Here is a 27,635-nt window from a genome sequence, read left to right as displayed (position 1 = left end):
TTGTCTTAATGTTCTTATAGACTATATTCTTATAAAAAAGGTGTACGCATGAAATGAGAATGACATTCGTCCCTGACCTTCCAATACAGCTAATGCAGCCAGGGATGACGCACGTTTAAGCATTGTGAAACCAAAATGGCCAAAAAATGCAAATTACAGTAATTTGAAAGCTATAAACTTGTCAGAAGTATTGTTTAACGTCAAAATACTTGGCTCCGGATGCCTTTATGGGGAATAAAGTCTACCCGTCCGTGATCTAAGTAATGCTCAGTTCTCGGACTACAGGGAACGTGTAAAAATATCATTTATCCTTGTAGAATCTAAGGGAAAGTGGCTGTTTGAACGAGCTTATCTGTCCGCAATCCTTGGAACGTTTCCAGCTGGTAGACCTATCCGCGTTTGCCCAAGTATCCATCTTCTTTCTGGCTGGCTCTCTCGCTGTTTATTGTCTTGGCTGCCTCTGGCGTTTTCACCGTTAAAACATGTTTGCTGCGAGAAGGACTTGCTGAAAAACTAACCAACTGCGTCAAGAAGGATTCGATCAGAGAAATTATCGGTATGTTTTTCTATTTTACAATTTATGGTACAGTTAGAGTCGGGAATTTCTCAAAGAGTTTCAGTTTTCCTTGTGAAGTAAATTCTGTACGTTGATACGCAAGGGCCTTGCTTTTAGATGGGCCCATAGCTTCCACATGCATAATGGTCTGTGAGAAATTAACGGCTAGAACGTCAATTTTTTCAGAAAGGCAGTTATGTACCCTTCTTGATAAAACACATTCAGGATATGATCTACTCTACGCTGTTTACCTTACGGAAACTAAAAGAAAGGAATAAATTTAATTGTTTATCTACCTGCAACATCTTTTGAATTTACATGCACCATATTCAAATGTTTAGTTTGCGTGAGTTATGGAAATGTTTTTATTAACATACACTTCACAGTTCTGACCCCCAAGTAAGAAATTTTACGAATGACCTCGACATTTTCGCAATGAACAATGACAATTTAGAGCTAAGGGCTTATCCCCAAAATATTTCCCAAGATTGAGTTGCTAATTCGTCCAAAGACCACGCCCAATTTTTCTAACAAATTGGGGTGAACAAACTGCACTTCAAAGTCTCCTCAGTGTAGTTAAGATGAGAAAGAGGATACCCCGCAATGGCAAAAATCTCTTTAGAAAGGGCGTTTCCTGGCGTTCCAAAGGGTGTGGACCCTCGTTTTACTTCGCTCAACTCGCATTTGCCCCCCCCCCCAATCTTACCATCCTAGCTACGCTACTGCCTTTCAAAGCTGCAGATCTAGCAGTTGGAATTGTAAGTAGTAGCAAGTCAGATATGCTTGCTATGGTACTAACACACAGTTTAAATTGAACAACAGGTACTACTATCATTTTAAGCGAACATGAGTTCCTTTCATGCTTGTGTGTCAAAAATTCGGCGCAAAAATTCACAAAGGCTTGCCACAGCCTCCTGAATAACAGTTCTGCGAACTGGCAGTGCTTATGCCTAAATTAAATGAAATATACGGGTCATATTGAATTTTTTTCAAAACTGGGCGTCTTTTCCAGTCGAACTTGGGTGGAACTCCATTCGAAGTTGCAACAAGTTCATGACAAATGCCGGTCTCAACTAAACTTTTTGTTTGAACACTCACCAACGTTTTATATTATGCAGATAATTTTCAGCGAATATTGTACTGTATTTCCGCTGTGTACGTGTAATTTCCTTCATTGGAGGCATACTATATACATTCGAAAGGCAGTTTCCGTCTAGGGTCGTTTCATATTTGGATTGTCTCCAAATTTCCTTTTAAAGCATAGTCAAGCCGGTGCGAGTACCGTATTTTTTCGATAGAAGCTGCGGCCTCCCTTTTTTCAACAGAAATGCAGCTTTTTAGTCCAGGACACAATGCATTTCTAGAATATTTGAATTTTTCTAATGCTCGTTCGAAAACTTGAACGTTGATTACCAGTGTTGTGTTGCAAAAAGATTTCCCACTACGTTCATTTCTTTGCAATGTCAAGAACGAGGAAGACAAAGTCTTTCCATTTCCAATTTAAACAAGCTTTCATTTGCTGAAACATACTCTGAAAAGGGGTGGTTTCTTGCGCCCAAATGGGAGTAGACCTCAAGTTTCCCCTTGCTAATTTTGCCTTTGCCCCCCCTCATTATACCACCCTGGCTACGCTACTGCTAAGCGCATTAAAGTTCACATATTTTGTTAAGGATGACATTTTTTTCCTCGGCTTTACATTTTATCCTTAACAAAATATTTGTGACAAAAGTGAAAACAAAAGCAAGAGAAAATTGCTATTTTTCAAGGGTAAAGGGGATGATTGAGTATTGACCAGTCTGCCTTTATTGTACTACGGCATATGTTGCCCCTTGAAGGCACCCCTCACAACTTGATTGGCTAATGGCCAGCAGCCCTTATGTACGTAACATGGTACGCAAGGTTCGTCAAAAGCCGTGTCACATTTCAAATAGGTCAGTCATTTTCGTCAATTCTCTGTTACTGTTTTATATTTTTGTTTTTTATATTGATTGTGAAGGATTGTGGGTGTAATGTTGCTGAACACAATGTCTATTTTCCGATATTCTCGTACTCCCACACAAATTTGCTTCCCCTTTCATTCGAGAGATGTAACAACAGTAGAAGTTGCGGTTCCTCGTTTTGAATAGATTGCTTATCCAGTCTTTTTACCTAAACTGATAAATCTTTCGAGCTAAATAAAGCCAGACCTAATTATCAAAACTTCAGGTCATCTACGTGTTTAAACTTTTAGCGACGTCAATGTTTCTTTGTCCCTCTTCTTGATTTTTGAGCGAAGGGATGTTATAGCTACTATTCTTGCCACCATTGCAAGGCCGTCGGATAAAAAAGGGGCTGAGGCTGGAGCCCCCCTCCCCCAATTATTGTCAGACTATACTATATTTCCAATAGACAGATCCCCGATATGAATTTCGTTCCGAGAATAAGTTACAAAAAATTCAAACCTTCTCAAAGTGTTTCTGAAAGTTTTAAACAAAAAATGGAAATAACATGTAGAAGGCCATTTTCTACATCCGTGAAGAGCTTTTCTTCTTCCCTCTTCTCTCTCCTTCGCCTCCGCAAATCTAATTATTTTTTGCTGCCGTTAAATTTTTGCGGCTCTGGTACCCAGGGTACATCCGTGTAGTCGTTTTCGTTAGGTACCTCCCAGTTTCTGCATTGTTGACTAAAATGACTCAAAAATTAGAGTTTATCTAGCAGGGTTTATTTTCAATGACTATTGTTTACTCATTCTGTAAAAGCTCAGGAAGAATATATCTTTACCGCCATTGCTTTTGCAACAATTTTACAGCAGATGATGTGATGTTGACTTCCGATATCCACCCCGTGTAGGAGTGCTTTATGTACTATACGACTACGCTTTTGGTACGACAAATACCTTTGGTACAAAAGCTAGAGTTGTGGATGCTCTACCTTATCCAATGACGTTATCTAATAATACGATTCTCTCAAAGGCCCCTATCGTCTTTCTAAACCACGTTTAGTTTTGGTAGCAGATCAAGTTCGTATTTTTAACCAATTTCTTTGTTGCTATAAAATATCAAATATTAAGCATGCATTATCACGATCTTCCATTGCAGTTAAACGTTAGATGTTTCTGATAAGTCTCAATTTTACCTCGTTTATTTATTTTCATTTCTTCACTAACAAATGCTTATACCCTTTTGCTAAAAGATAGGTGTGAGGTAGTCAATAGTAGTTAATAGCAGTAACAAATTTTCGTAACGCGATAAAACAGTATTCATGATTGATGACTTGGAGTATGTTAAAAACGATTTTTGTCAATATTATAAATTTACAATTATTTTGCAATAGAAATTTACAAAACTTTCAACGGTTTGAATCCACTTTTTATGGATGAAATATTTTCCATAAATGAATGCCCATATTACTTAAGAAACTCCCAATTCAAAACAGCGGAGCCACATACAAAATATATGGATTTGATACCGTACCATATGGAACTCAGTTCCAACGAGATAAAGTACTTTATACTTTACTAAACGAGATATGCTATACAAATATTCAAGAAAAAATATCAGAATTTACATCGTTTAATTGTACTTGTAATCTTTGTAGGGAATACGTTAGCAACATCGGTTATATTTGATTTACATTATATTTAGCGTTGATAATTTGAATTAGTTGGTTTTAAATAGCTTGAGTATATCTAGCTAGGAATTATACCGACTGTGAATGAAGAAAAAAGGGGTTCTTCTGTTGCGACCGATGATTACAGGTGATATGATTGCAAATGGCCATCCCATTATTCTTTCTTATTGACTCTACAAATAGATACCTTGATTGGTATGTTCTCTATTCAGCAAACGTATGATTTTATTAAACAAAATAAATTATGTTTGGCATTGACCTCTTTTCTAGCCTTAAAGCCTCTTTTTCGTTTCGAAACACGAAAGTTTTGTTACTCAGTTTGTAATCTCATATTTTTTTCAATCTTTCTTTCTTAACAGATAGCAGTTTCAAACTTGGTATTTAGGAAAGTGTTTTTCAAGCCAACTTCATAATAAGGCTCTAGCATTTTTCATCTACAAATAAGTTAAAATGCTATTTCTGTATCTCCAGCTTATCATTCGTTCAATGCTTATCATGAAGGCTACATGTATGTATCAAGAGCTTTCAAAGCATCAGGATGAATAGAAATATACTGCAACGTAATTTTTTATATGTATTTATGTATTTTAAGTACATAGGCTTGAAGCCATCTTTGCTTTTTATCAATTATTTTCGATCTAATCTGTTTAATTCCTCGTTGTTTGGTCTTTATGGCTGTTGCTAGTGCATGATTGCCAATGTTTTGGAATTTTGAAATGTTTTGAAGTAAGGTATTGGATTACTTGACTGCTATACTAGTGTTACAAGGCATTTGTAAAAGGTTTTCATATGGGGAAACGAATCAGGTCTTCTGGCGCAAGTTCATTAGAGGGAAGCCTCGAATCAATAATTATAAAAGATTATATACCTTTGAATTTTTCAAAAAAATTTAGCTATGCCCACCAACCCAGGGGTGGATGAGGGCTGAAAAAATGAAAATAACATTTGACTGACTGACAACATATTGAGCGCAACTTTCACAGCTAAGAGGCCATTTATGAGTAAGGAAATTGGCAGGGACGCCGGAGAGGGGACGGGAAGGGTCAACCGCCCCTTTTGCCTTTTGAAAGGAAGGGCAAAGGGGGCTAAAGTGCCCTTTTCATAGAAGTGCCCTTGACGCTGGCCTTTTGTTGGAAATCAAAAAGATTCATATGAAATCCTGACTGTAGTGCCTTATTTATGACGAAAACACTCAAACTTGTAAAGAAATTTCTTATGCCAAAATTTAGCCGATTTTCAAGATACCGACAGAAGATCGAAACAAAATGACAGTTGCGAAATAATTTTTGGTAGATGGGAATTGTTTTTCAAATGCCCTTTTACTGAAGCCCACCCTCTTGCCCTTGGTCGTTCCGGCATCCCTGGACATTGATTCAGCTTGCCAGCTGCAAAATCTCGTAAACAAACTTTTAGTGCGAGAATGTAGCTAATATAAATTCAACCCACGCTTTCCTTCCCGCCAGGCTAGACCTATCACATCCACTTTGCGATAACTAGGAAGGCCGAGAAAGGCTGCTAAACTTTGAAAGAAACTCAAACATCGTGGGACTGTTTCCTCGTGGGTTTGCTGCCTTTTCTCAAAAAGGGGCATCTTAAAGAGGCATTAAGGATAGGTTGGTTTAGGAAACTGACGACTGGAGGTTTAAGATCATACAGGTTTTTTAAGCATTGGTAAGTACTTTCAACTGTACAATATTATAGTCTCCGTTTTTCTAGTATTAAACGAGGCCAAATGGACAGCGTTTATAAGTAGTTGGTAAATGTGTGAATCAAATTGTGCGTAATTAATTAGATTGTGCTAGTAAGCACAAAACGTAAACATCTACAATCCTTCATAAAATATATTGAGACATTTATGGGATCAAAACTATTTACCAAATCTCAACGAACAAAATCGCCTAGAGGGGTAGGGGAGGGAAGGGGACGGTGGAAGGGTTGTGAAGGAAACTTGTCTGTCTGAAGCTGAAGTCAAAATTATGAACCGTTTACGAAATAATTTTGATAGGTATTCTTTGGTAAAGTACGTCAGGTAGACGATGGCATTTGTGTGAAATGGGTAGGAAAAACAGTCTCACAATTTTTGTGGACGATGGTAGGAAATATTAACTAAGACAGGTTTGTTACGATTGTATCTAAAAATGGATCTAGTTTCAGGAAAGAGGATGCGTCCATAATTCAGGGTCTCAAATGTCAGAGAGTATTTAGCTATATTAAACAAGTTCACCGCGAGCCATTGAGCATGAAATCTAGCCATATTTTTTTCAGTAAATTTGATTCATGCAGAGTTTTTGAAAGAATTGTTTTCTTCTGACCTTCTATACAGTGGATACAGATCCTTGAAATTACCCTTCCGTGACGTAAATAAATGGACAGAGTATCAATAACCAGAAGATTGTGCTAGGAAATATTACAGAATTGATTTGTTAAAGTTGATCTTTAAAGTCGTTTTGCTCCATGATGTAATTAATTTTTCTTTACATAAAACACCGAGATAAGCATGGCAGTTTTAGGCCCTTTTTCACCGTTCTTCAAGTGATAAGGAGCCTGCGTAGCGCGTATACGGAAAAATTTCAAATCAAAAGAAATTTTTAAGCGAAAGAAATTTCAAATTTGGGAGAATTGGAGAAAGAAAGTTCATTGCTAACCACAATTCGAGCTTTATAGAACTTTTGCATGAAATTCAGATTAGCCTTTTACTAAAAAACTTAGATAGATTAAGAGTCGAACTGTGGATTAATTTCCAGCCTGGTTATTTTTCTTAATTTATTTAAACAATTTCGAGCCTCGTTGCTCTTACAAAATCTACTTTTTCTGGAAAAAGTATGCATGTATACCTCCCTATTCATCCGAATGAGTCTGTGAGGAGGCTAGTGTTGAGAAAACTTAATCATGAAATATAGAATACTCCCCACTTTCAAAAGTGTAATAATGCCATCTCCAGGTACTGACTCTATTTGAGTATTTGACCCTTACTCCTCTTCCTTGAATTTGTCGAATTCAAAAAATGCGGATGAAAGCTTTTTAACAGATTGCCAGCACCAAAACCTGCATGTTTTCTGCACACTTGGGAAAAATTTTGGTTTCTCATCCCCTTATCCCTGAACACCTGTATGGAACTTCTGTTAGGAGAATGCGAAATGAAGGTTTTTCCTATGAAATTAAGATGTTGGGTGTGGGCAAAATGCCAAATTGAATTCTAATATTTGAAGAAAAAGCGTTTAAGGAGTTTTAGAAACTTATATTGCAAATATTTTTCTCTGTTCAGGAAAAAACTGTATAATTGTTTCAAAAATGAAACAAAGTTTGACATCTTCCAAGGACACTGGCCAGTATCAAACATTGGTTGATGGCTTTAAAGTTCCGGTAAAAGTCCAAATTAAAGCATCTCCCACGCCCGAATTGTAAAGACGGATTCATCTGTATCCACGTTTACAAAAGAAGAAATATTTGACGTTACAGATCCTCTAGTGGCCCCGGGTCCATCGCATCTGTAAACGATGTATTCATGCTAGGGGAAGGGAGAGATCAGTGGGAAGGGAGGGGGCATATCTTATTGTCATGCCCAAAGGCTTGGACATTTGGTAAGGGTGTTCTCAGGTTTCGACTGAAGCACTGAGTTCTTTATATAGCAATGAAAACGTATCGACACTGCCCACGAATGCTTTTCTTGCTAACGAGGTGAAATATTCGTGTTTGGCTCAGCTTTAGTATTCAGATAGTATTCAGATAGCTGTAACCGTAATGCCATTGAGTTCTAGTGGTGGTTTTAAGGGGATCCAGGGGGGCCATGGCCCCAGGCCCCGCGCTTATGGTCCCACAGATGTTTTTGGCCCCGGGCCCCGCAGTCCCTGTAAAAGCCACTGTCACAGAAGTTCAGAAACTATCAGAGTTCTGAGACACAGGGGATCAAACAATAGACTACATGTGGACCATCAGTTTATATCGTGTCTCGTATCTACACATCTATCAAAATGTATCAATTCTTTTCCCTCTTCTTTGATATACTGCCATAGATTAACATTGACGTCATACCACAAAACATCGTCTATCCGCTTTCTTCGGTTTCTTGGGAAGAAGGTTATGTTTTGTTTAGTGGCTAGCGGTATTTCAAAAAGATTTCCTTATAATTCACTTAAGTTACTGTATTTGTTTTATTTACTGTTTTGTTGCTGCTACGAAACCACAATCAACGTACAACGGGATTTTCACGGTCTGACGTCACATTTGTCCGATTTGAAAGCAGTTTTGTTTTAGCGGTTGGTAAATCAACGGATAGCGGGCATACACTTACAATTAGAAAAATCAATTCTTGGGCAGGGGGCGTGGGCACAAAGAAGGGAAAGGGTTGATCACTTTTAATAGGGCCATGAGGGTGTTGAGGGAAGCAAGGAGTGCCAACTTTACTGTTCAGTTGAGAAGAAAACGAAGAGCGAAAGAAATCAGATTCTTCCCCTAAACTACTGAATTTGTTGAAGTGGAGAAATTATGAGCAATTATTTCAATGTTAATGTCAGTGTTAATTATTAGTTAGTTTTACTGGAATGGATATATTGTAAAGACGACAAAATCCCAATAGGACGATTACGTCATCTACAGATCCTTCGAAGAAGCCAGTGACGTTGAGAGGTTTAAATGACAACGCCCCTTTTTTCGTCATTCTGGAGGATGCGGTCGCCACCGTTGTTGTTGTTGCTACTGTTTTGCCTCATCAAAACGCCAGTCAAGTCAAGATATTGGGGGTTGTTGATAGGTTTTAGACGAATCCAAAAGATAATAGAACTCCCTTGGGTGACATGCATATTTTGATTGGAGGCAATAGTGATTTTTTTGAGATAGAGATTGCTCTGGGAAATTGGTATAGTTACTGAAAAGGTCATGATTTACGAATTTTAGATTGGGGCTGATCTGTACCCCATGATTCAAAAGCAGAATTATGTTCAATATGTCAATCACTACACAACCAAGTACACAGTATGACAGCTTGTTCAACTTTCTAGACGGAAAACGTCAAACTTGGTTGAAAATAATGAGATAGTCTCTCTAAAAGCTTTGCATTCAAAAGAAAGCTTGTTAAAAACACTTGTACAGAATCATATTAACATTCACTTCTTTGAATTTGTTACCGAAAAATTTCGTTAAAATCAATTGCGTGACAGTTGCGGTAATCTTCCGTTTCAGCTTTTGAAACACTGTAGGACCATATTGTCCCGTGACATAATCCCCGTGCTAACGTCAATTCATCGAAGACCCTTTTCTCATTGTCGTTGCCGCTCGCTGACACTCGCATTTTATCGGATGATCCGCTGTTTAAGGAAATTCCCGCTTGCTTCGGAAATACAATGTTTTTGTCTCTTCGTCACGCTTTCACAAACAAACATTCGTTCCTGACAGCGTCATTTATCGGCGACGTCCAAACCACTCGGGAGTAAGATATCGAAGAGAAAAGTGTAAATATTTTCGTCATGGTTAGGACGAGAGGTGAAAAGCTTAGTCGATCATTGCGGAGAAAACTTCATTTCATCACAGCATGTTCACCATACTGCAATAATCGTAGAAAGGCAGACAAAGATCGTATTTTTCGGTGAGTTTGATTTTCTAGTCACCACAAATTCAACTTTTTGTCGAGTGATTGAATTCTTAAGGCCCTTTTTCTAGCAACAGCTTTTAAAGAACGTTTTATGTTCTAGAGAGAGTGGAAATAGCCATGACATAATGTGCTTTGAAACCATTCTGGGCTTTTTCTGGTGGTCCATTGCTTTAGAAAATCTGTTTACACGAGGGAACAGTTCAAAAAATTTGGTTGTAAAGTCCTGGTTTCTACATTCAGGGATATACAAGTAATCTAGGGGACTTTGCTATCAGAACAATCCAGAAAAAATGAAACATGTTATTTTGGAAAAAAACGGGAAGATGTTATTTTCCTTTCCTTTAGGTTCAGGTTAAACTCAGTCTGGCATATTCATAAGTTATATATAATTCAAAATGTTGGTAAAAACGTTTCACCAAATAATTTTGTTGCTGAAATCCACCTAAAAATTTTAAAGGGCCAACTTGTTTTGTCAAGAGAATTTTTGATACGTTGTTATGAAGTCTTCTTTATCAGCCGAACTTGCTATATTGTCCTTGCCATTTCTCAAATTAAAGTTGGCTGCAGAAAATCTTTATAGAAGACTAAAAACATAAATTCATTACCGTAGGAAGACTAGAATTATTGGAGTTGTGTCATTGTTAAAGAACTGTAGGAACACAAGGGATAGCTAATTGTCCAAAAACCGAGATATAACCTTTTGTTTGGGGGGGGGGGCAGCCTTGATAAATCAGTGTAACATCAGCCATATTGTACAAAATAAAAGTATTTTACTTATGCAAATTAAGTTTTTTGGGAGGGACCAAGGCCCCCCGGTATTTCGCTCCTTGTTGTAAACAAAGGGTTTTAAAATTTTGAGTGAGGCATGAGTCCGCTAGGAACAATAAAAGTTTAGTTCGGCATCGTATTTTATTATATAACGAAAGCTTTGCTGAAAATCTGTCCTGCCCTTTGTCTGGATCGCATGTGTCCTGTTTTGAGGAAAACCTAAACCAATAACGTGTTTAGAATCCTACGCAAAATTATGAGGTTTTCACACTTCCAAACAGATTGCCATGCAATGTTTACGGAAATCGTCTTAATGTAAATTAGACTGGAGGCAATCTTATACAAATGTCACGCTGATGGCTGTTTTTATCTTTTTAAAGGTTTTTTTAATTAAGGTATTGAAGTTTGAATTTTATCCTTTTTGTTGATTAGAATCCACAGACGTATTTGTGACAGGAATCTAAGCGAGGCTTCGAATTGAATAGAATCAAATCTGTTTTGGTCACATGTAGTTTTAGACCAAACGGAGAATAGGGGAATGGTCGTCTGAAAGCGAAATTTATGGGACCAAGTACTTATGGTCAATTCGAGGGGGCTGATTTCGAAAATTGATGCTGTACCGGGATTTTGGGGGGCCATCTTCTGATTTCTAACTCACTGCACACGACATCTGAATGTAAAACTTTTTTTCTTTAGTTTGTTTTTGCGAAAGCTCCTAGATATGTTCTTGTAATAAGTAACAACCTGACGAACGAATTCTCATAAATCCAAACCATGTTACCCGGTACATCTGGTACCCAGGGTAGGTGCAAGCATACTCGGATACATAGAGCTACCACCTTATTTTTTTGATACTCTTGTAGCTTCTGTTACCCTGTTAACTGCTTCATTCAAGAGTTTTATGAGCACACTCTAATCGTAGGCGTAATTTAGGCACATAAGGAAGGAGCCCCACCCCTCTCCAATGTTAGATATTCGTGTTTTTCTGTTCTGTAGCATTTTATCAGTTGGTAATGAACGTAAATTTTCTCTCGCTTAATGTGCAGCAAGATTCAAGCTTTACAGTCGTCGGAAGGAAATTCATATTTTTGGGGAGGGAGGGGGGGGGCCTGTTCAATATATTCCTCCTTATTCAGTACACTATTATAAAGGAAATATACTATAGATTGACAGCGATTGGGGGGCTCCAGCAAAACCTCATCCTCTGCACCCTCGGTTCGACGACCTTGCTTTATAGACAGCAGAGACTCATTAGCAAGGAAACGCGCTCTTTTATGTAACATAAAAAGCTTGAATAGAGCGAAAATTCCCTGGGAAATGCTCATTTTACGATTTTGATGTTGTAAAACCCAGCAAGAGAGCTCTGTCCTGATTGAAAACTTCACATTTCCTGTTGATGAAGAATTCAATGAAATTTTTGAAAGAACCTAGTGTCATTTGAAAAATCGAAGATTACTGGTTCGGTTTATTTTGGTGGCAACCAAAGCAATTCGCTTGCATTCAATGTGCGAACCGTTTACGAGGTTTGCTGTTTACGTGCATTCGTAATACATTTGAGGTTTCCTGGTGAATTTTTGCTTATTATGCACAGATCCGAAGAAACATGTTTTGGTAATTCAAGGATAAACGAGGTAGTATGCGATTTCTCGTTAATGTCGTGTTTTTATGGTCACCAAACAAATGTAATAAACGTTGCCTTTAGATCGAAACATCTAAACACAGTCTTTTGCATTCTTCTGTAAGAGCAAACAGTTTTTATTTAGCTGTCTTAAATTTTAACCCAAGCAAGGAAACGAAATTCTCGGAGCTGTCTTAAATTTTAACTCAAGCAAGGAAACGAGATTCTCGGAGCTGACTTAAGTGTTAACCCAAGCAAGGAAACGAAATTCTCGGAGCTGTCTTAAATTTTAACCCAAGCAAGGAAATGAAAGTCTCGGAGCTGTCTTAAAATGTTGATCCCACCAAGGAAACGAAATTATCGGAGCTGTCTTAAAATGTTAATCCCACCAAGGAAACGTAAAATGTAAATTTTCTGTGAATGAAAAAATTAAAAGTAATAGAGACACTGGAGCAAGGGAATGCACGGAGAAAGATATATCCACTGCTCTTCAATTTTCTCTTGTGCAGCCTATTTTCGTTTAGCAGTTTCATCTCACCATCTGCCCCTAAAATTGCGAACTGATCTGATACCAAGGTCCCTAGGAGATGAATTCATATTCTTTCTTTTGCCAATTTCAAGCTCAAGGTTTATTTTGTAGATTTATTCTTGCCGTGAGTATTTATCAGGTATTATCAAATTTTCCTTTACAACCAAAAAGTATGATATTTTCTGCTTTCCTTGTTTAATAACCCTGGCGTTTGATTAAATGAAGAAAGCGGGCAAGTAAAAGTTACATTGGAATTATCCAGTTTTATTAGTGAACCGTATTCATAGACGTAGAAGCATTTCTATAATGGGAGAGGGTCGCATGTAGGCAAAAAAGGGGCACCTCCGTATGCTGCCATTAAGTACTTACCTTTGTTTCTGAATAATGGGGCACATAGTCTCAAGCCCCCCGATTCCTACATCTACGACCGTATTTGTAAATCATTGAATTGACATTCTCTAAGTAGTTCCTTGCCTCTTGTGCATAGGCAAAGAGAAATAACTTATCAAAACATCAAATTTGAAATATGACTGACTCTTGACATGCCGGTACTGAAAAACCGGCCTAGTCACAAAGAATAACGCTCTTATTGAATTCAAACGATGGCGACTTACAATAGCCACTGTATTAGAGAACATTATACATTAAAGTCCTTGATATCTACTATAATTCCCAGCAAGCCAAGTTTTTATTCCCACAAACCCGTGATGTTGGACTAGGTTCGTGTCTTTCTCGTTTGAAAACTCTCAGCAGTGCTTTTGGATTTCCACTGAATAAAGGGCTTTTATATACACCGGTGTGAATCAACTATGATATGCGTAAGTTAAACGGTCTTTCTTATCTAACCAATGAATCACTGCTTTATCGTCATTTCACGTCAATTGTGTGTCTGGATTACGCCAGATCCCTTTGCGAATATTTCGCATCTTAGGGAATCAGTTTGCGTGGGTTACAGGAATAACAAAACCGGCAAAATAAAATTTTCCAATACATAGTCGTGTGTTTTGATGTGATAGTTAGACTGTTCGAATAAGAAAAAGGTTAATCAAAGACATAATAAAAGAAGAATGAATGTTTGTTGTTCGTCCTCGATTCTCGCATGAAAGCCGTTCAAGTTTGCCCTGGAACTTTTTTGTGTTCAGTTTAGTCTTGGATTACGATTGGGAAGTGAACCCATACGACGAACTCAGTATAACTGGTATGTTACAAAGATTCTACGTGTAAGATTAGATGGAGGTAAAACCTCACTAAGTTTTGTTTTGATGTCTTGATGATGTCTATTTGTTTTGATGTTTTGATGATGTCTGCTAGCTTTGACGAAAGTTTGACATCACATCTAATTCTATATCCATTTAGATTAGAAATGTCATTTGATAAAGCTTAGAAAATAGTAATTGAACCGTTTGGAAGTTTGTTCGTTGTTGTGTGTGTCTGGTGTGTCTGTTGCATCGAGATGTCCTTATTGGAGGTTCCACCATAATACGCTCACGCCTCTATAACCACTTTCCAAAAATAAGAAGTTTTCACTTGTAACTTTCATTTTCTCAAACGTGTGGTTTAAAGTGCTATTTCGAGGTCCAATAAAAGATTTTGAGGAGTGCCTTGAGGCTTCTCATGTGGTTGCAGGTCGCCATTGATGACGGCATAATGACTTCTGAACAGTTTTTTTAAAAACGTTTGGACAGATAGAGACTCAGCCTAACATATTTCAAGTTCTAAGTCTGTTTGGAGACAGGCAATTCCTATGAAGACATAAAGTTCACCCATTCATAGGATATTCGACTGGTCGTTTCATAGGCAACAAGAAACTATTTCTAATTATAGAGCAATTCAATAACACTGTACTTGTGGTACATTTATAACATTTCAAAGACCGTGATATAGATAGCCTTTGTGAAGGTAATTAGGTCATTTTGCCCACATGCTACAAACAGGTTATGTCCGTGGTCAATATTCCTTTTCGTATATCTTCTAACCGCAAAATAATTTATGCTATTGGTATGAAGCAATTCATTTTCTGTAAATTAGTCACTTACGTTTATGACTTTGCGTTGGTATTTTTTTGTTCCTCGTGTGGAAGATTTCTTCCTTTGCGTGATCACGCTTTGTATCGCCGAAAGAATTTATATGGAAGAGCGTCATTCTGTTTTAGGAAGAGAGTCATTCTATTTTAGGAAGCCATCTTAAAGAAACTGTCTTCCACCATTGGTCACACCCTCAATCCTATACTTAGAAATAGCTATTTGAGTTCAGTGTGCTTCCTAGAGCTTTGTCAATATCAGATGGGGGTTCGCAAAATTATAATTACTTCAATGACTGCTAATTAATGCAATGTTCTTTCAAGGTACTCGCGCAGGTGTTTGACCGTGGAAAAAATGATTTGAACAAAATCGTTTGTCCGTTGTGAGTATTCTCCTGTGGCATGTTGGTGTGTCCGTTAGTTGAAATTTCACTCTAGAGAATATTCAAAGAGAGAAAAAAGGAATGACAAACAGGTGCTTGGAGTGTGAGGGTGGCTCAGTAATGGCTCCGTAGCACGCATCGACACCCTCTTTTTGGTACCGTGCGAAATTGGCTGGCCACGTTTCAAGAAGGACGCTTTCCTAGGTTGCTGAATATTTGCACACCTAAGTGACCGAGCAGATATTCGGCCGGCCCCGTATAAACACAGCCTTAGGGGTTCGAGCCCCAGACATGAAATGACCAAACTTTTACACAGTTTGAGAGGAGTGGCCAGCTTTCTGTAATTCTAGGCATAGGAATCTTCAGGTGTGGTCATTCGGATACCAGGTAAAAGCAAATTCGAAGGTGCTGGGGTGCTATTACACCATAGCTAGCACATAAAAAGTCCTAATATACTTTGTATAAAAATGCTAATTACGCGTATTTTTTTAATAAAAAATTAAGGTCCGGTGCTTGTAGGGAGTTCTTCTATTTTTTGGCCTTCGCTATCAAAAGTTTTTTACATGTTTCTTCAATTTCTTAGGTAACAAATTTTTTTAAATGTGCTTCAAAGGTAAAGTAAATTGTTAAGTCATTCAGAGATAAACTAACAAATTGATCAGGGAATTTTGCTTGCCTAGAATGACTAACTCTGTTGCGATCTGTAAACAGTTAAGCTCATTGAACTTCATCAATGTCAAGTTGAAGTTAAAACAAATTTTTAAATGGAAACTTCTTGAGTGTGCAATTTACTGAGAATGAATGCAAACTGCATGTCAAGTGTTGCAATAGGCCTATACAGTGATGTTCAATGTCAAGACTGTTTCGAGTGTCAATTCGGAAAATTAAAACTGCAAATTATGAAATTTATTAGCTTTTTTCAATTTGGTAGGGTTGTTTCTTAACTTTCGAAAAATTGAGCCTACCGTTTTTTATAACCTGCTTCTTATAAAAAAATGAGTGTAACCAAACGATGTGATATAAAATTTTGATAAGTCCAAAAATCCTTAAAGTACGGCTCAGAATGAACTAAAATACGTCCAAAGCGTATGCCAGCCAGATCTCAAAAAACAGGGGACTTTATTGAAAGGTTTTTGGCACAGAATAATAGGGGTCTTTGCCACACAGAAGCCCAAACGTTAAGCCAATCAAGACTCCTCCCCCTTAACTAAATGCTATCAGTCTCCGGGAACATGGCCAAATAAACGGCGACGTTGTTGGTAAGGATCTTAATGGAGTGATACGGTCATTATATCAAAGTGATTCAAGTGATTAGGAATGTTTCCGTATCAGAAGTATTAAAGATTCCTGATGATTATTGAAATTGAAAAAAATGATTCGTCTCAGGATTGATGATTACCGTAGGTTGATCGCGTTTGTCTTGCTCTTTTAAAAAATAATTCCACTGAGACATTTTGGTTAGTTACGTTAATGGTTAGAAAGCTGCATTTGGCAGAGCACGATAAAAGGCTGTTCGTTATATTAGCCTATTATATAAATTGCCTATTGAATACATTTTGGCATCATTACTTTTGACGTGCAAAACTTATTACCTTTTACCCACGCGTCTTTAATCACTGTCGCTAATGCCAATGTGCTTTATAAAACATTTCAATGTGTTTGTAGAAACATTTAAAAGAAGTGTTGGTTTCTTTTTGTGTCTTTTGAAGCTGGGTCTGTTGGCAGTAGTATCATTTGCAATTATTGTGCCCACGTGACTGATGGCTAAAAACATTTTGCTTTGGGATATCAGGCATTAAAGATCTGTATGAGAGAGTGTAGCCGCAGTTTCGATATATCAAACTTAATTTTTTAAGCGTATTCTTTTGAAATCATGGTTGGAAAAAGCGTTAGTTTTTCTGGGAATCTCGATCGTATCAATTTCAATTACATATATTATGGACGGAACATCAGACCGTCAATCGAGTAAGAAACGGCGTTACATAAAATATAATTTACTATTGTTATCAGAATTTTTAGTTTTCAGAGATTACATTGTTAAAAGCTATTACTTATTTAGGTGTTAAAGTTGATGTAATCTTCGCTTATCTAGCCAATTTTTTGCCACAGGTGAATTTTTGATAATTGAAATTTATGTGTTATTATTTCTATGTTGTTAGTATTGTAAGAGTTTGTGACGGCAGTTTGTGAAATTAATTCTAGCTCCTTTGGTAAAAATTTACAAAACGGCTTTTATAGATTCTATATAATTTGTATCAAATTGCTTTAATCTAAATATTTTTTATTTCTTTTGCAGTGACGATACAACGATGCCTTCTAGAAAGTTTTCTGTCAACTCTCAATTCTCGTCTTCGTCAGTGAAAACATGTGGAAGCAGTAGCAATGAAATAAGCGCATACCGCAGAGCCGCATCCGTGCATGAAATCAACGAGCTATACGCCGCTCTGAATGAGCTGATTAACTCCCCGCCAACGCAGCAACGACGAAATACAGGAGATTCGGTGGTAAGTGGGAAGTCTAGTTGGTCTTCTGATAGCAATTTATTAGAAAATGAAGCGAATCATAAAGTTCTTACGAAGCGAGCGAATTCTGAGTCCTCATCTCTAAGGCCATCACGATCCGCCTCTTGTTTGTCGTCAAAGAGCTGTTATGCGTCCATCTGTACCAATACGTCACAAATTTCAACGGCACAAAATACAGACTCTCAAAAGAGCAGTGGTATATACTCAAAGCTTGTCGCTAAAATTCGCGGTAAAAAGGCAGTTGAGGGGAAACGCGGTAAAGCTAACCAGAAGATGCGGAAAAGTTCTAGCATTGACCCAAACGTATGCGTTATTAACGGAAAACCCGTTAAAAGCATTGAAGATCTAATCGAGCTAGCAAATTCGAAAAACTCGAGCAGTGGCACCAAAACCAGCGCTAAGGATAAACGCAAGAAGTTTAAGACTCAGGGCAGATCGAAAGCAAATTCTTTTGACTCTTCTGAATCAAATTCGCTTGGAATATGCGTACATAAAGTATCTTCGAAGTTAAGAACTTGGTACACAAGGGCTGCCTCCATTGCAGCTACAATCGAAGATGAGGCCAGGTCGCGAGCAGAATCTTCAATGACCGCTTCGAGTGAAAATTTCCTTGACGACAGTCCTTGCGAGATGAACGGTGGTGATGAAGTCAAATCTGAGGAGGGGCTAGCTCTTGCTGACTTTGACGTTTCAAATGCGGACGCTTTGGAACTAAAAGTGGAAGATTCGAAGCAAGAAACAAACGTTGATACTTCAAAAGAGGAAGTAAAGAAAAATGTTCCCAGAATTGATCTCTTATTGAAAAGGTCGTACAGCAGTTATGATTCAAGTGAAGACGTCTTTTTATGTGATAAAAACCACGGAGTTAGGTGTACCGAGAATTCTCGGTGGAAAAGCGACAATAGATGCGATCTTATTCGTCGTTTGTCGTTGAACATCGTTGAGGATGTTTTGGCGGGAAAGTCTGCAAGTTGTGGTAATATTGGAAAATCTGGTCGTGTTATGCATCACCCTGATCTTGGTTCAAATCTTAAGGTTCAACAATGGCTAAAGGATCTGGACAGCGGCAGGGCCCTGAAATCCGGTAAAGGTATTTCGTCACAAACTGCGGAGGAGACAATACAAAAATTGACTGATATATGTCATGATTCTGAAACTGCGACGGAGGGAAATAAGGGTCAATCACAATGCAGCGGGTGTCAAGTGAATGTAGAACCCCTACAAACGCAGCCGTTGTTCTACATTCCTAACTTTAACAAAAAGGAAAATGATGCTTCAGTGAATATGATAATACCTTTTTAATTTTTTTATTTTAATGGCTTCCAAATTACAAAATAACTAGAATTTGTATTTGTATAATAGAAGAAACTCAGAGCATTAGGATTTTTATAGCTTACATTTAGACGTACCTTAAATTTGTTGAAGTAGATAAATGCAAATTGTTTTATTGTTTACCATTTGTTCCAAGCCTATAACTCTGGTTGTTTTTTCTCATTTTCCAGTACCTTCCATAATGTTCCAAATGTCATTTGTTATCTATCAATATTTGCAGATTATCATTTTGCCACCTCCTGGTGGATTTTCCGGCAAATTAGACGGACACGGAAAAATTAGAGGTTGTAGAAATTGCCTGATCCACATTATGGTGGTAGAAATTGCCTCAATCTCCGTAGATCTTAAAAATCATGCTTTTTATGATGTATTATTCTAAAAAATACTAGTGTGATGAAACTGCTAGGCCTTTTGAGATAAAACTGCTGAGCATTGGAAATGGCGTTGTATAGTACACTGGAAATGTGAATTTATCTTAAGTGTAATTTTTTTTATTTTTTGACGCGTATAACTATCGTGAAGAAAGCTTTGGGAACAGTTACTTCATTGTCATTTTACATCAAACTGAGGATGAGCAAAACATGGCAACCTCTATCGACCAGCATATCCGAGGGGCAAATTACTCTAAGAAAATCTCGTACACCTTTTGTGAAAATCCTATTGTTTTATCTGGAAATTCTCAGAAATCCTTTTATTTTAAGCAAAATCTCGTACGCTATTTGCAAGAGTGAATCGCCCCTCGAGCATATCCACCGAAAACTAAACAGCTCCCAACCACACGATATTTCTCTCGTCATATTACCAAACGGTTCAGTTGAAAAGACAAGAAAAACACGAAGAGCGTGTAGAATTATGCGTTGATGCAATAACGGAAACGGAAATGTATTTGTAACACAATTTAATGTACTTGTCAAATAGAGAAAATTATAGGCCTAAAATGCCTTTACTAAAACACCCACTGAGTGCAACAATTATGAAGCAATGTACTTTGTTTATTAAGAATTAAATGTTGAAAAACAATTCTGAAAACCATGTTAAAAACAACAATCTACAAAGAGCTTGATATTACGAAATGTAAAAACTCGATGTCACTACTACCCTCGTTTAGGTGAACCTCGTTTTCGGGACAACAGGCCATCAATTCGATTATATTGGGCTACGCTGAGCCAAGTCATTCAACCTTGCTAAATCACCTTAACCCAACCCTTCCGACCACGGCAAAGGCTCACAAAAGCGCACAGAACAGGCCGGAAAAGACAAAACACGTTTCCCTCGCCTCAAACATCGTGCTATCTGTGCCTCTCGTGTAGTCTCCCTGTAATTTGGAAAGGAGAAATAGTGGTAAGCCCCGGTCTATGCTGATAAAAGGACCAACAATTTGATGTTTTCTTGATGCTTCTCCAAGTTTTTTTTCTCTATTACTAGAAACCTAACTTATTGCAAAACAAAAGCAAACTAAAAGCAAAACATATTGTACTGGAAAATTCAGCTATTCGCTTATCCTTGGGAAACAACTTTGAAGAAAAAAATTTGTTTATAAAGGCTAAATACATCCCTTCAACTCGAAAATGTTATGGGCTGCAGATGGCGGCATTTGCTTGATTTTATCGTCTCCTTGAGGGTTTGTTAATGCTCTTCAAATAAAGATGTTTTGTTCGTTCCCAGCCCTCTCTTTTGTAACATTTGTTTACGTTAGCTATCGACCTGATTGATCGGAGTGAGGAATAAAATATCCACCTGTATCTGTTAGCTGTGACACAAGAACAAGCTGAAAAACTAAACTATGTACAGAAAAGAAATGCTTATCCTAGCTAGGTCAGTGTTTCTGATACAATTTTGATAATTATGAATTAAGAACTCTACCTTTCTGACTTTGAAATTAGGTTGCAAAATGGAGTAAAACCTTAACAGTAAAAAACAGCGATCTTTTGTTCAGGTCTTTTTTCCAGATAATAATGTTTTCAGTTTACCTGAAATAAAAAAATGAAATTTAATTAATCGACGAAAAATGGTCAAAGGGGCCTACATTTTGTCCTGATATTTGTTCTAATGTCCCAATTTCGTTCTTTTCTACTTTCGGAGTACTCCCTCCCCCCCCCCCCCTAAAAAAATTCCTGTGATAATTTATAACCTTTCTTTGGGATATTTTGTATTAAAATCACAGAGGCTGAATTGTCTTCATTTTCATTTTCCAAAAAATCATTTAGCAGATGCTACGATGGCAGTAGTTTCTTTGTTTCAAGTTTAGAATGTGAAAAAGTCTGTCAAAGACATTAAAACCACAATGCGTAAAATTTATCTTGCAAGAAAGAACAAGCGAGGTTTTTACTTCAAAGGAGGCTACAATCAATATTATGTTGGGAAATTATGATTATAGGGTGACTTCTTATAAAAACAGAAAATGGAAAAGGAAAGCTGCCAGCAGTATGTTATAGCTTTTTTCCTAACATAGTCAGTTGTTTTTAGATGCCACTTCCCTACACAGTTTCCCTACACAGTTATATTCTAAGTCGGAGATATATGGTCAACGATTCAGCGAGAAGAGGTTTAGATTCAACTAATGATTAGAGATAAGAGATTTGCAAGTTGTGAGAAACTGTTGTCCGATCCGTGCGATCTAGGCATCGGATTCACAGGACAAGTCATTTTTTCTCCCAGAACATTGTTGCCATGAGCATTGTTGCCAAAGAGAGGGTGTTGCAATTTACCTAATGCGTTGCAGCGATATATTTTTCAACAGTTGTACATGAAAATATATTAGAATGCTCTGACAACACCCTTTATGTCTATGAAAACTCCTTATAAAATGGGATCTATTTTGCAAGTTTTCCCCCAGTTATATCACAACCAGTAAGAACTGGCTGGTAAAACATTTCCGTGAATAATATTCACTAGCTGACTTTTACCTGGAAACTTCGAAAACTTTCGACCCTTGTCGCGCTTCTTGTCTGTGTTAAAAATATTTGCATTGTTGTCCGTATGGCCAAAGTCTTTCTCATCAAGATACAAATTTTCATGGCGTTCATTGGATGGGGTTTTCTCATTATTGTCTTTACCTAGAGTAAGGGATCTGGGCCTGGGACTCTTTCTTCTATAGTCACTTGTTGTCCTTAGCAACCGCTCCTGTACATCCTGCTTCATAGCTGCATCCATGCTTCCCCGCCTGTTGACAGTTCCAAATGACTTCGACCTCTTTTCTGACATTTTCTGGATCTGCTTCCAAGCAGCTTCATCACGTCGGTCAAAAGTCTCCCCCATGCTGATTGCGCTTCGGCTTCTGGGCCTAGCCGGCGACAGTAAAGCATTTCCTGAGGCTACGTCTTCGCTTATTATTGTTGTGTTGGATTTCATGTGATCTGTAAAGTTCGGGATATAGAAAATCGGTTGGTTTGGCAAAATGTCGACCGGAGACTCCCCATTGCCTTGAGTTTGATCGTCAACACTGGGTTGTGATACAATGATTCGGTTGACGACTAATGGAGAAACACTGTTGGCTCGTTCTGGAGACCCATCATCTTTACCGATTGACAGCACCGAGGAATCCAAAGACCGCGGTTCCACGGATGCATCAGAGCTTGATCGACCTCTGTCTTCCGCGATTAAGCTGCTTTTCTTCTGTTGCATCCATTTGCTAAGTAAATCATCAGCAGTGAAGCTATCCAACTCCAAGTCAATACCATCTAACGATTTCCCCTTTTTTATTGGAGAACTTTCTTTGGGCGAGTCGTCCGATTCTGAGCTTGAAAAGCTTTCATAAATCTCGCACTCATCTTTAATTTCACCTAATGCCACTGCGGAGGCCCGCTCATACCAGCGGTCTATTCGTGACGTCACATCAGAATATCTCAAGTTGGAGTCGGAGAAATTCGGCCTAATTCTACAGGTGGACTCAATTAACGACCCAACACGCTTCCGCTGTCCTGGCTTTTTCCGCCTCTTCTTTTGCTCCTGAGCTGGTTTTGGTTCGTCCATTTTGGCCCATTCCAGCAGATCATTGATATTTTGGATTTCTTTGTCGAAATCAATACATTCCCTTTCTTCTTCAATTTCTTTTTTCCGTAAGCCTTGCGTGAACCTGCAAATAGATAGGTTAGCTAAAACTTCATTTGATAATATTCAGCCATTCAATCAAAATCATGTTACTTGAAGGGTTTCCTTGGAAGTTGAAAGTTTGGTTTCTGTATTTAGCTCATTGCAGTGTCTACAGCTACGCTGTGAACGGGATATTTGCCCCTTGTATCTGTTGTCTTTAAGGACTTTTAACATTTGCTTTTGTAGATCTCAAAGCTCTGTTTGTATTTTCAAGAGGTTTTTCAAAAAGGTCAACTAGATAGTTTGGGGCCAAGGTGTATAAAACATTGCAAAGATTGATGAGTCTCCTAAACAAGGTATCGAATATAGCAAAACTTTAACCCAAGAATAGAAAGTCCTAGTTAGCAATCCAAAACGAAGAGCGCTGTGTCACAAACCAATCAAACTAAACTCTATGACTTAAACGTGACCTTTTAAGTTATTATAGCATTATCTCCTATACGATAGTGATTTCACTGCTTCCTTTAAAATCTGGGTCTGCTTCCCAGGCTACTGTAATGGATACTTTACCTGAGTTGCTACATATGTCACGTAGGAAGCTCTTTTTGCAAACCCTCCCAGCAAGGGCCAACAGGTGAATATGGACAGCGAGGTTACTTAGAAAAGCAAAAGCTTCTCAAAGAAACTCTTCAAAGATAATTAGTTTCTCTGAAAGTATCAGCTCCCTTTAAGGGGCCATTTGCCACAAAACTTTCCCCGCACTTACTTCAGCCTCTGGTCCCGTATTTTCTCTGCCATAGACTTCGAGCCATCAACCGAGCTCCTTGATCTTAATCGCGACGCATCCGATTTACTCTTCCTCAAAATCAACTTCGGCGACAGCTCTACGTTATTTGCAGTAACTGCTTCACGCTTGTTTGGCAAGATACTGGGTTTTGTTCCCGCACTCCTGACTCTAGTGCGGGGTGATTCAACCACAGGGAATCTGAAAGAAATCCATAACATAAACTGTTCTTACATGATATTAATAAAGAAGCTTTCTCCCTTTGTGTATTAATAAGTCATTTCATGTGCCCAAATTGTATTTTTATTAAAGCAAAATAAAAAGGAAATATATATTTAAAAAAAAACATGTATGTTAACCGATCTGTTATAAAGCGATAGATGCTGCAAAAGAGGGCTGTATACGCTCTGGTATTTAGCAAAAAACGGTGAAAAGTTCCATCTCTAATTTCGTGCTTAATGCCATCTTAACATATGAGTTCAAAGCATTTTCATAAATTAGCACCAATACGTAGTAGCTTTTAACATTTTTCTTTTAAATTCGTTTAAATATATCATTAAACAAATATTTTGGCTGATGAAGAAATCTTCTACCTCTGAGCAATGTTTGACGATGACCGAATGACTTTCATGATTTTCTTCTCATTGCCCATTTTCGACCTTACGTCCGGTGAATCAGTTCCACTTGTCCAGGAGTCAGAGGAATCAAAATTCGAACTCGGTGTTCTTTGCCTGCGATGTCCCTGTGCTGGTGACGACTGAGCCAAATCTTTTAGCGCACTATACAGCTCGTTGATCTCGTAAATTGATGCGGGTTTGCGAACACCACTGTCGCTCATGGTTGTCCGATGTGAGGTGCTTGATGCCCTTCGAGCGACTTGCAAATGTATGTCGTCCATTGCTATCACAGCAGTCTAAAACAAAAACGTTCTGGAATAGCAGTCAGCCTTAGAAAGTCTTCACAAACAGTCACATCTTTCTCAAACATAACAAGAAAGATATATCAAAGAGGAAAATTGCTTCCAACAAAAACATGATTGGAGGTGATGGGGTTTTAAGGTATGGGGAATTTTGTTGTGTTTATGATCCTCAAATTATTAAGAATGCCTAATATACATGTTTCGATCAAAATTTTTGACAACTTTGTTGCATTCACAAAATGATTCCTCCCTCCTGAAATATTTCTTGAGGCTGAGATACCGGGGTAGTTTTATTTTACAGAGAACTTTGATAGGGGAACCCACCGGGAATGCACCTAAAAACATTTGGGCACATAAAATCTGTTTTTTTTGTGTCCGATATTTTCGATTTTCATTTTTTGGATTTCGAAAAAAGATTTTCTTTTTAGGCAGCAGAATATTCGCCTTTTTTTGGGTTGAAAACTCACCTAGAATTTTTAAAGGTCTATTTAAGGAATAATCAATATCCAGTTTAGGTTTTACCTGGCCTGGTTTTAGAGGCCTGTTTTTCATGAAAAAGCTGCCAAGGTACGCAAGAAAATTTTTAAGAATAAGATTTTTTCGTTCCACGTTGGACCGGCCAGTGAACATTCGTTCCCAGTTTTCCTGATAGCCAGATATCTCTGGGCTTATAATTGATATGGATATTTTGGGAGCGATTTTTGCAGATACTTATCTGGGTGTTTGTGAAAATGTCGGGGTTGAATTCGATTCCACGAATAATTGATACATATGCAGACTTTTCTTGTTCTCCAAGAAGTATGGCAGTGCAACAAATCCCCACGTGCAGCATGATCAATCAGATTCTTTCGGTTCAAATGCTATAATTACTATTTTATTGACAACAAGTAAATAAATTTTTGACATAAAACATGAGCCTCAAAATTGGTCAAAATTAAAAACAATTGAGAACAAGCTGAGACTGAGCTTCTTCAAAATGCATTTTTGAACAAAGTTCTTTCTCAAAATGGAGGATTTTCAGCGATGTTTAGGTGCTTTCTTGGTGAATATTCAAACCTGTCCGCAAATGAAGATTGTCTCATTCACTTTGTTGGCAAATGAGTCCTGACTACCTCCCTAGAGCGAAAAAGCTAGTACTTTTGTGTTGGTAAATTTAGTCCACTGCTTTCTTCGCCCAAATAAATTAGTTCGCTGTGGAGAAACGACCTGGCCACAGCAAAAACACAGCCACTCTTGAAACGTGTTAACACAACGGCGCCCCAATGACGTCAAAACCTTGGTAAAAAGCAGTGTGTTGAAAATACTGCTGTGTTCTGCCATAATTCTGCCCAGGCTAGGCCAGTCATCAACGTGGTAAACAGACTGTTTATGTTTCTTGCTTCGTTTGCTTTTTAGAAGAGAACGGAGTTTTCGATACCTAAAAATGAAGCCCGGCTGTTCAAAAAATGTGTTGGAATTAAAATGCAATTTTCTTTGAAGACAAAAGTTGGTAAAAATAAAAACCGACGTTTCCACGTTCCTTCAATTTGCCTGGACACCAAGCACCTAAGTACCGGACATTTTTGCGTCAATTCAAGTGAGGAAATATTCCAAAGTTAATTAGGAATTGGAATTAGGCCTTTTATTGTTGTTAGTCAAACCTGTATCAGGTAGAAGTAGACTATTCAGCAAAGAATAGAAATTCCACTTTGTGATATCAGCTGCAAAATGATGCAGAAATATTTATTTTTCGTATAACTTTATATCATGGTTTCCTGAACAGCTGGTTGCTTATAGCTACAAAATGATATGCCACTTTTCTCTCTAAGCTTTCATCATAAAAAGACGAATTGAAAAAGATTTACTTGCAAACAGAACCCTTACGAAGCATTTTGGTAAAAAAATTAAAATTTACTTGGCGTTATTTCGCAAAGCCATTATTTATTAACTCTGATATAAACATTAAAGAACATTCTGAGTTCTCGATAAATTCAAAAACGAAAGATGAACTTTAAAGGGCACAATATGAGGCGAAAAAACGAACGCCCTATTGTGATGGAATCTGTGACTTTCCAGCCCATATTTTGCAGCTCACAGTTTGATGGAAAAATCTTGCGAAAACTGCGTGAAAAGTTCAACGATCCAACACGGCAAATTAAACGAGTTAGAAGATTATCTGATACTTCGACGATTTCTTCTTTGCGATTCAAGGTAAGCGAATTTTGATCTTATCACGGACATAAATCATTTAAAATTGTTCAATATTGACTGTGTTAAATTTAGGAATTGGCTTTGAACTCGTGCGAGGTCATAAGCACATGATTAATTCTCGTGAATCCTGATATTTTAGGAAAAAATAAACTTGATACCTCTTTGAAATCTTCATGTCCGCCCTTTCAAGTTACAAATAAGAAAAGCGTTTCAAGGAACAAGTTTTAAAATTTGAGACAGATCTTGCAGACTTTCTATGAGATTGTTGAAAGCTCAACAAACCGAAAAAAAATTCACAACAAAGTATTTATGCATGTCAAAACAACACAAATTAAAACAATTACGAGATATTGTATCGTTGTTTCGATTTTTACATATTTGCTTTCCATTGTAAAATAGAATTGGATCTTTGCAAGCTTTGATAATGTATCTGAGTCTGGTTTTGAAAATAAAGGCTCAACTTACATGTCTGCAGGAAATTTTTTGGTATTTTCCCAAACAATTTCTTCGTTCAACGCATCTTTGATAATCTGTTACCAAAAAGCAACAAGATCAATTTGTGACCAGATTAGGCACGTAAATACATTAGTCTTCCATGACTGTTTAGTGCCAGCTTCTCAAAATTACCTTTCGATTGCAAATCTGGAAGGACACGAGCGGCTATTTTCACACAGTGGGTGCCTCCCATGACTAGGAAAGCAAGAAAGGGCACATCTTGCAACGGGGGTAACCTACCGTTTGACGGTCAACAGATATTCTAAACTTAACATTTTTGAGACACTTCCC

The 27,635-nt window shown here is 37.8% G+C and overlaps 3 protein-coding genes across 9 annotated transcripts in view; 2 read left to right on the top strand and 1 right to left on the bottom strand.

Annotated features, from left to right (window-relative positions):
* Window positions 1-274: 274 nt before the first annotated feature.
* LOC135681157 (uncharacterized) lies at window positions 275-19,069 on the top strand. Of its 6 annotated transcripts, XM_089111772.1 has the most exons (3): window positions 275-556; window positions 4,525-5,836; window positions 17,367-19,068. In XM_089111772.1, the coding sequence occupies exon 3, from the start codon at window positions 17,380-17,382 to the stop codon at window positions 18,892-18,894; it is 1,515 nt and encodes a 504-aa protein (XP_088967898.1). In that variant the 5' UTR covers window positions 275-556; window positions 4,525-5,836; window positions 17,367-17,379; the 3' UTR covers window positions 18,895-19,068. The 6 variants fall into 6 exon arrangements, with proteins under 6 accessions (XP_088967898.1, XP_065051540.2, XP_065051537.2 ...); XM_065195468.2 differs by lacking the exon at window positions 4,525-5,836; XM_065195465.2 differs by lacking the exons at window positions 275-556; window positions 4,525-5,836 and adding an exon at window positions 7,083-9,746 and having other exon boundaries at window positions 17,367-19,069.
* Window positions 19,070-19,760: 691 nt separating this feature from the next.
* On the bottom strand, window positions 19,761-27,551 carry LOC135681154 (uncharacterized). Of its 2 annotated transcripts, none has more exons than XM_065195463.2 (5): window positions 27,315-27,551; window positions 24,334-24,669; window positions 23,723-23,941; window positions 21,831-22,999; window positions 19,761-20,894 (listed from the first exon to the last, which is right to left on the bottom strand). In XM_065195463.2, the coding sequence occupies exons 2-5, from the start codon at window positions 24,636-24,638 to the stop codon at window positions 20,857-20,859; spliced, it is 1,731 nt and encodes a 576-aa protein (XP_065051535.2). In that variant the 5' UTR covers window positions 24,639-24,669; window positions 27,315-27,551; the 3' UTR covers window positions 19,761-20,856. The 2 variants fall into 2 exon arrangements, with proteins under 2 accessions (XP_065051535.2, XP_065051533.2); XM_065195461.2 differs by having other exon boundaries at window positions 19,762-20,894; window positions 24,334-24,653; window positions 27,315-27,550.
* Window positions 26,284-27,635, top strand: part of LOC135681152 (tensin-3) — a 101,086-nt gene continuing 99,734 nt past the window's right edge. The window contains exon 1 of the mRNA XM_065195459.2: window positions 26,284-26,849. Within this exon, the coding sequence (XP_065051531.2) occupies window positions 26,643-26,849 (207 nt within the window). The 5' untranslated portion in view covers window positions 26,284-26,642. The remainder of the gene's footprint in view (window positions 26,850-27,635) is intronic.

The sequence above is a fragment of the Rhopilema esculentum genome, chromosome 12 (genome assembly GCF_057945365.1).
Source record: "Rhopilema esculentum isolate cy_ngs chromosome 12, ASM5794536v1, whole genome shotgun sequence".
NCBI classification, from domain to species: Eukaryota; Metazoa; Cnidaria; class Scyphozoa; order Rhizostomeae; family Rhizostomatidae; genus Rhopilema; species Rhopilema esculentum.
This window is presented reverse-complemented; position numbering and strand designations above follow the sequence as displayed.

Bases quoted from the DNA above. Each gene is read 5' to 3' on its own strand.
- LOC135681157 (XM_065195465.2), top strand. From the start codon at position 9,628: ATGGTTAGGACGAGAGGTGAAAAGCTTAGTCGATCATTGCGGAGAAAA. The intron at 9,747-17,366 runs GTGAGTTTGATT...TTTCTTTTGCAG, and splicing joins GACAAAGATCGTATTTTTCG to TGACGATACAACGATGCCTT.
- LOC135681154 (XM_065195463.2), bottom strand. From the start codon at position 24,638: ATGGACGACATACATTTGCAAGTCGCTCGAAGGGCATCAAGCACCTCA. The intron at 23,942-24,333 runs GTAGAAGATTTC...GATTTCTTTCAG, and splicing joins TCGTCAAACATTGCTCAGAG to ATTCCCTGTGGTTGAATCAC. The intron at 23,000-23,722 runs GTAAGTGCGGGG...ATCTATTTGCAG, and splicing joins ATACGGGACCAGAGGCTGAA to GTTCACGCAAGGCTTACGGA.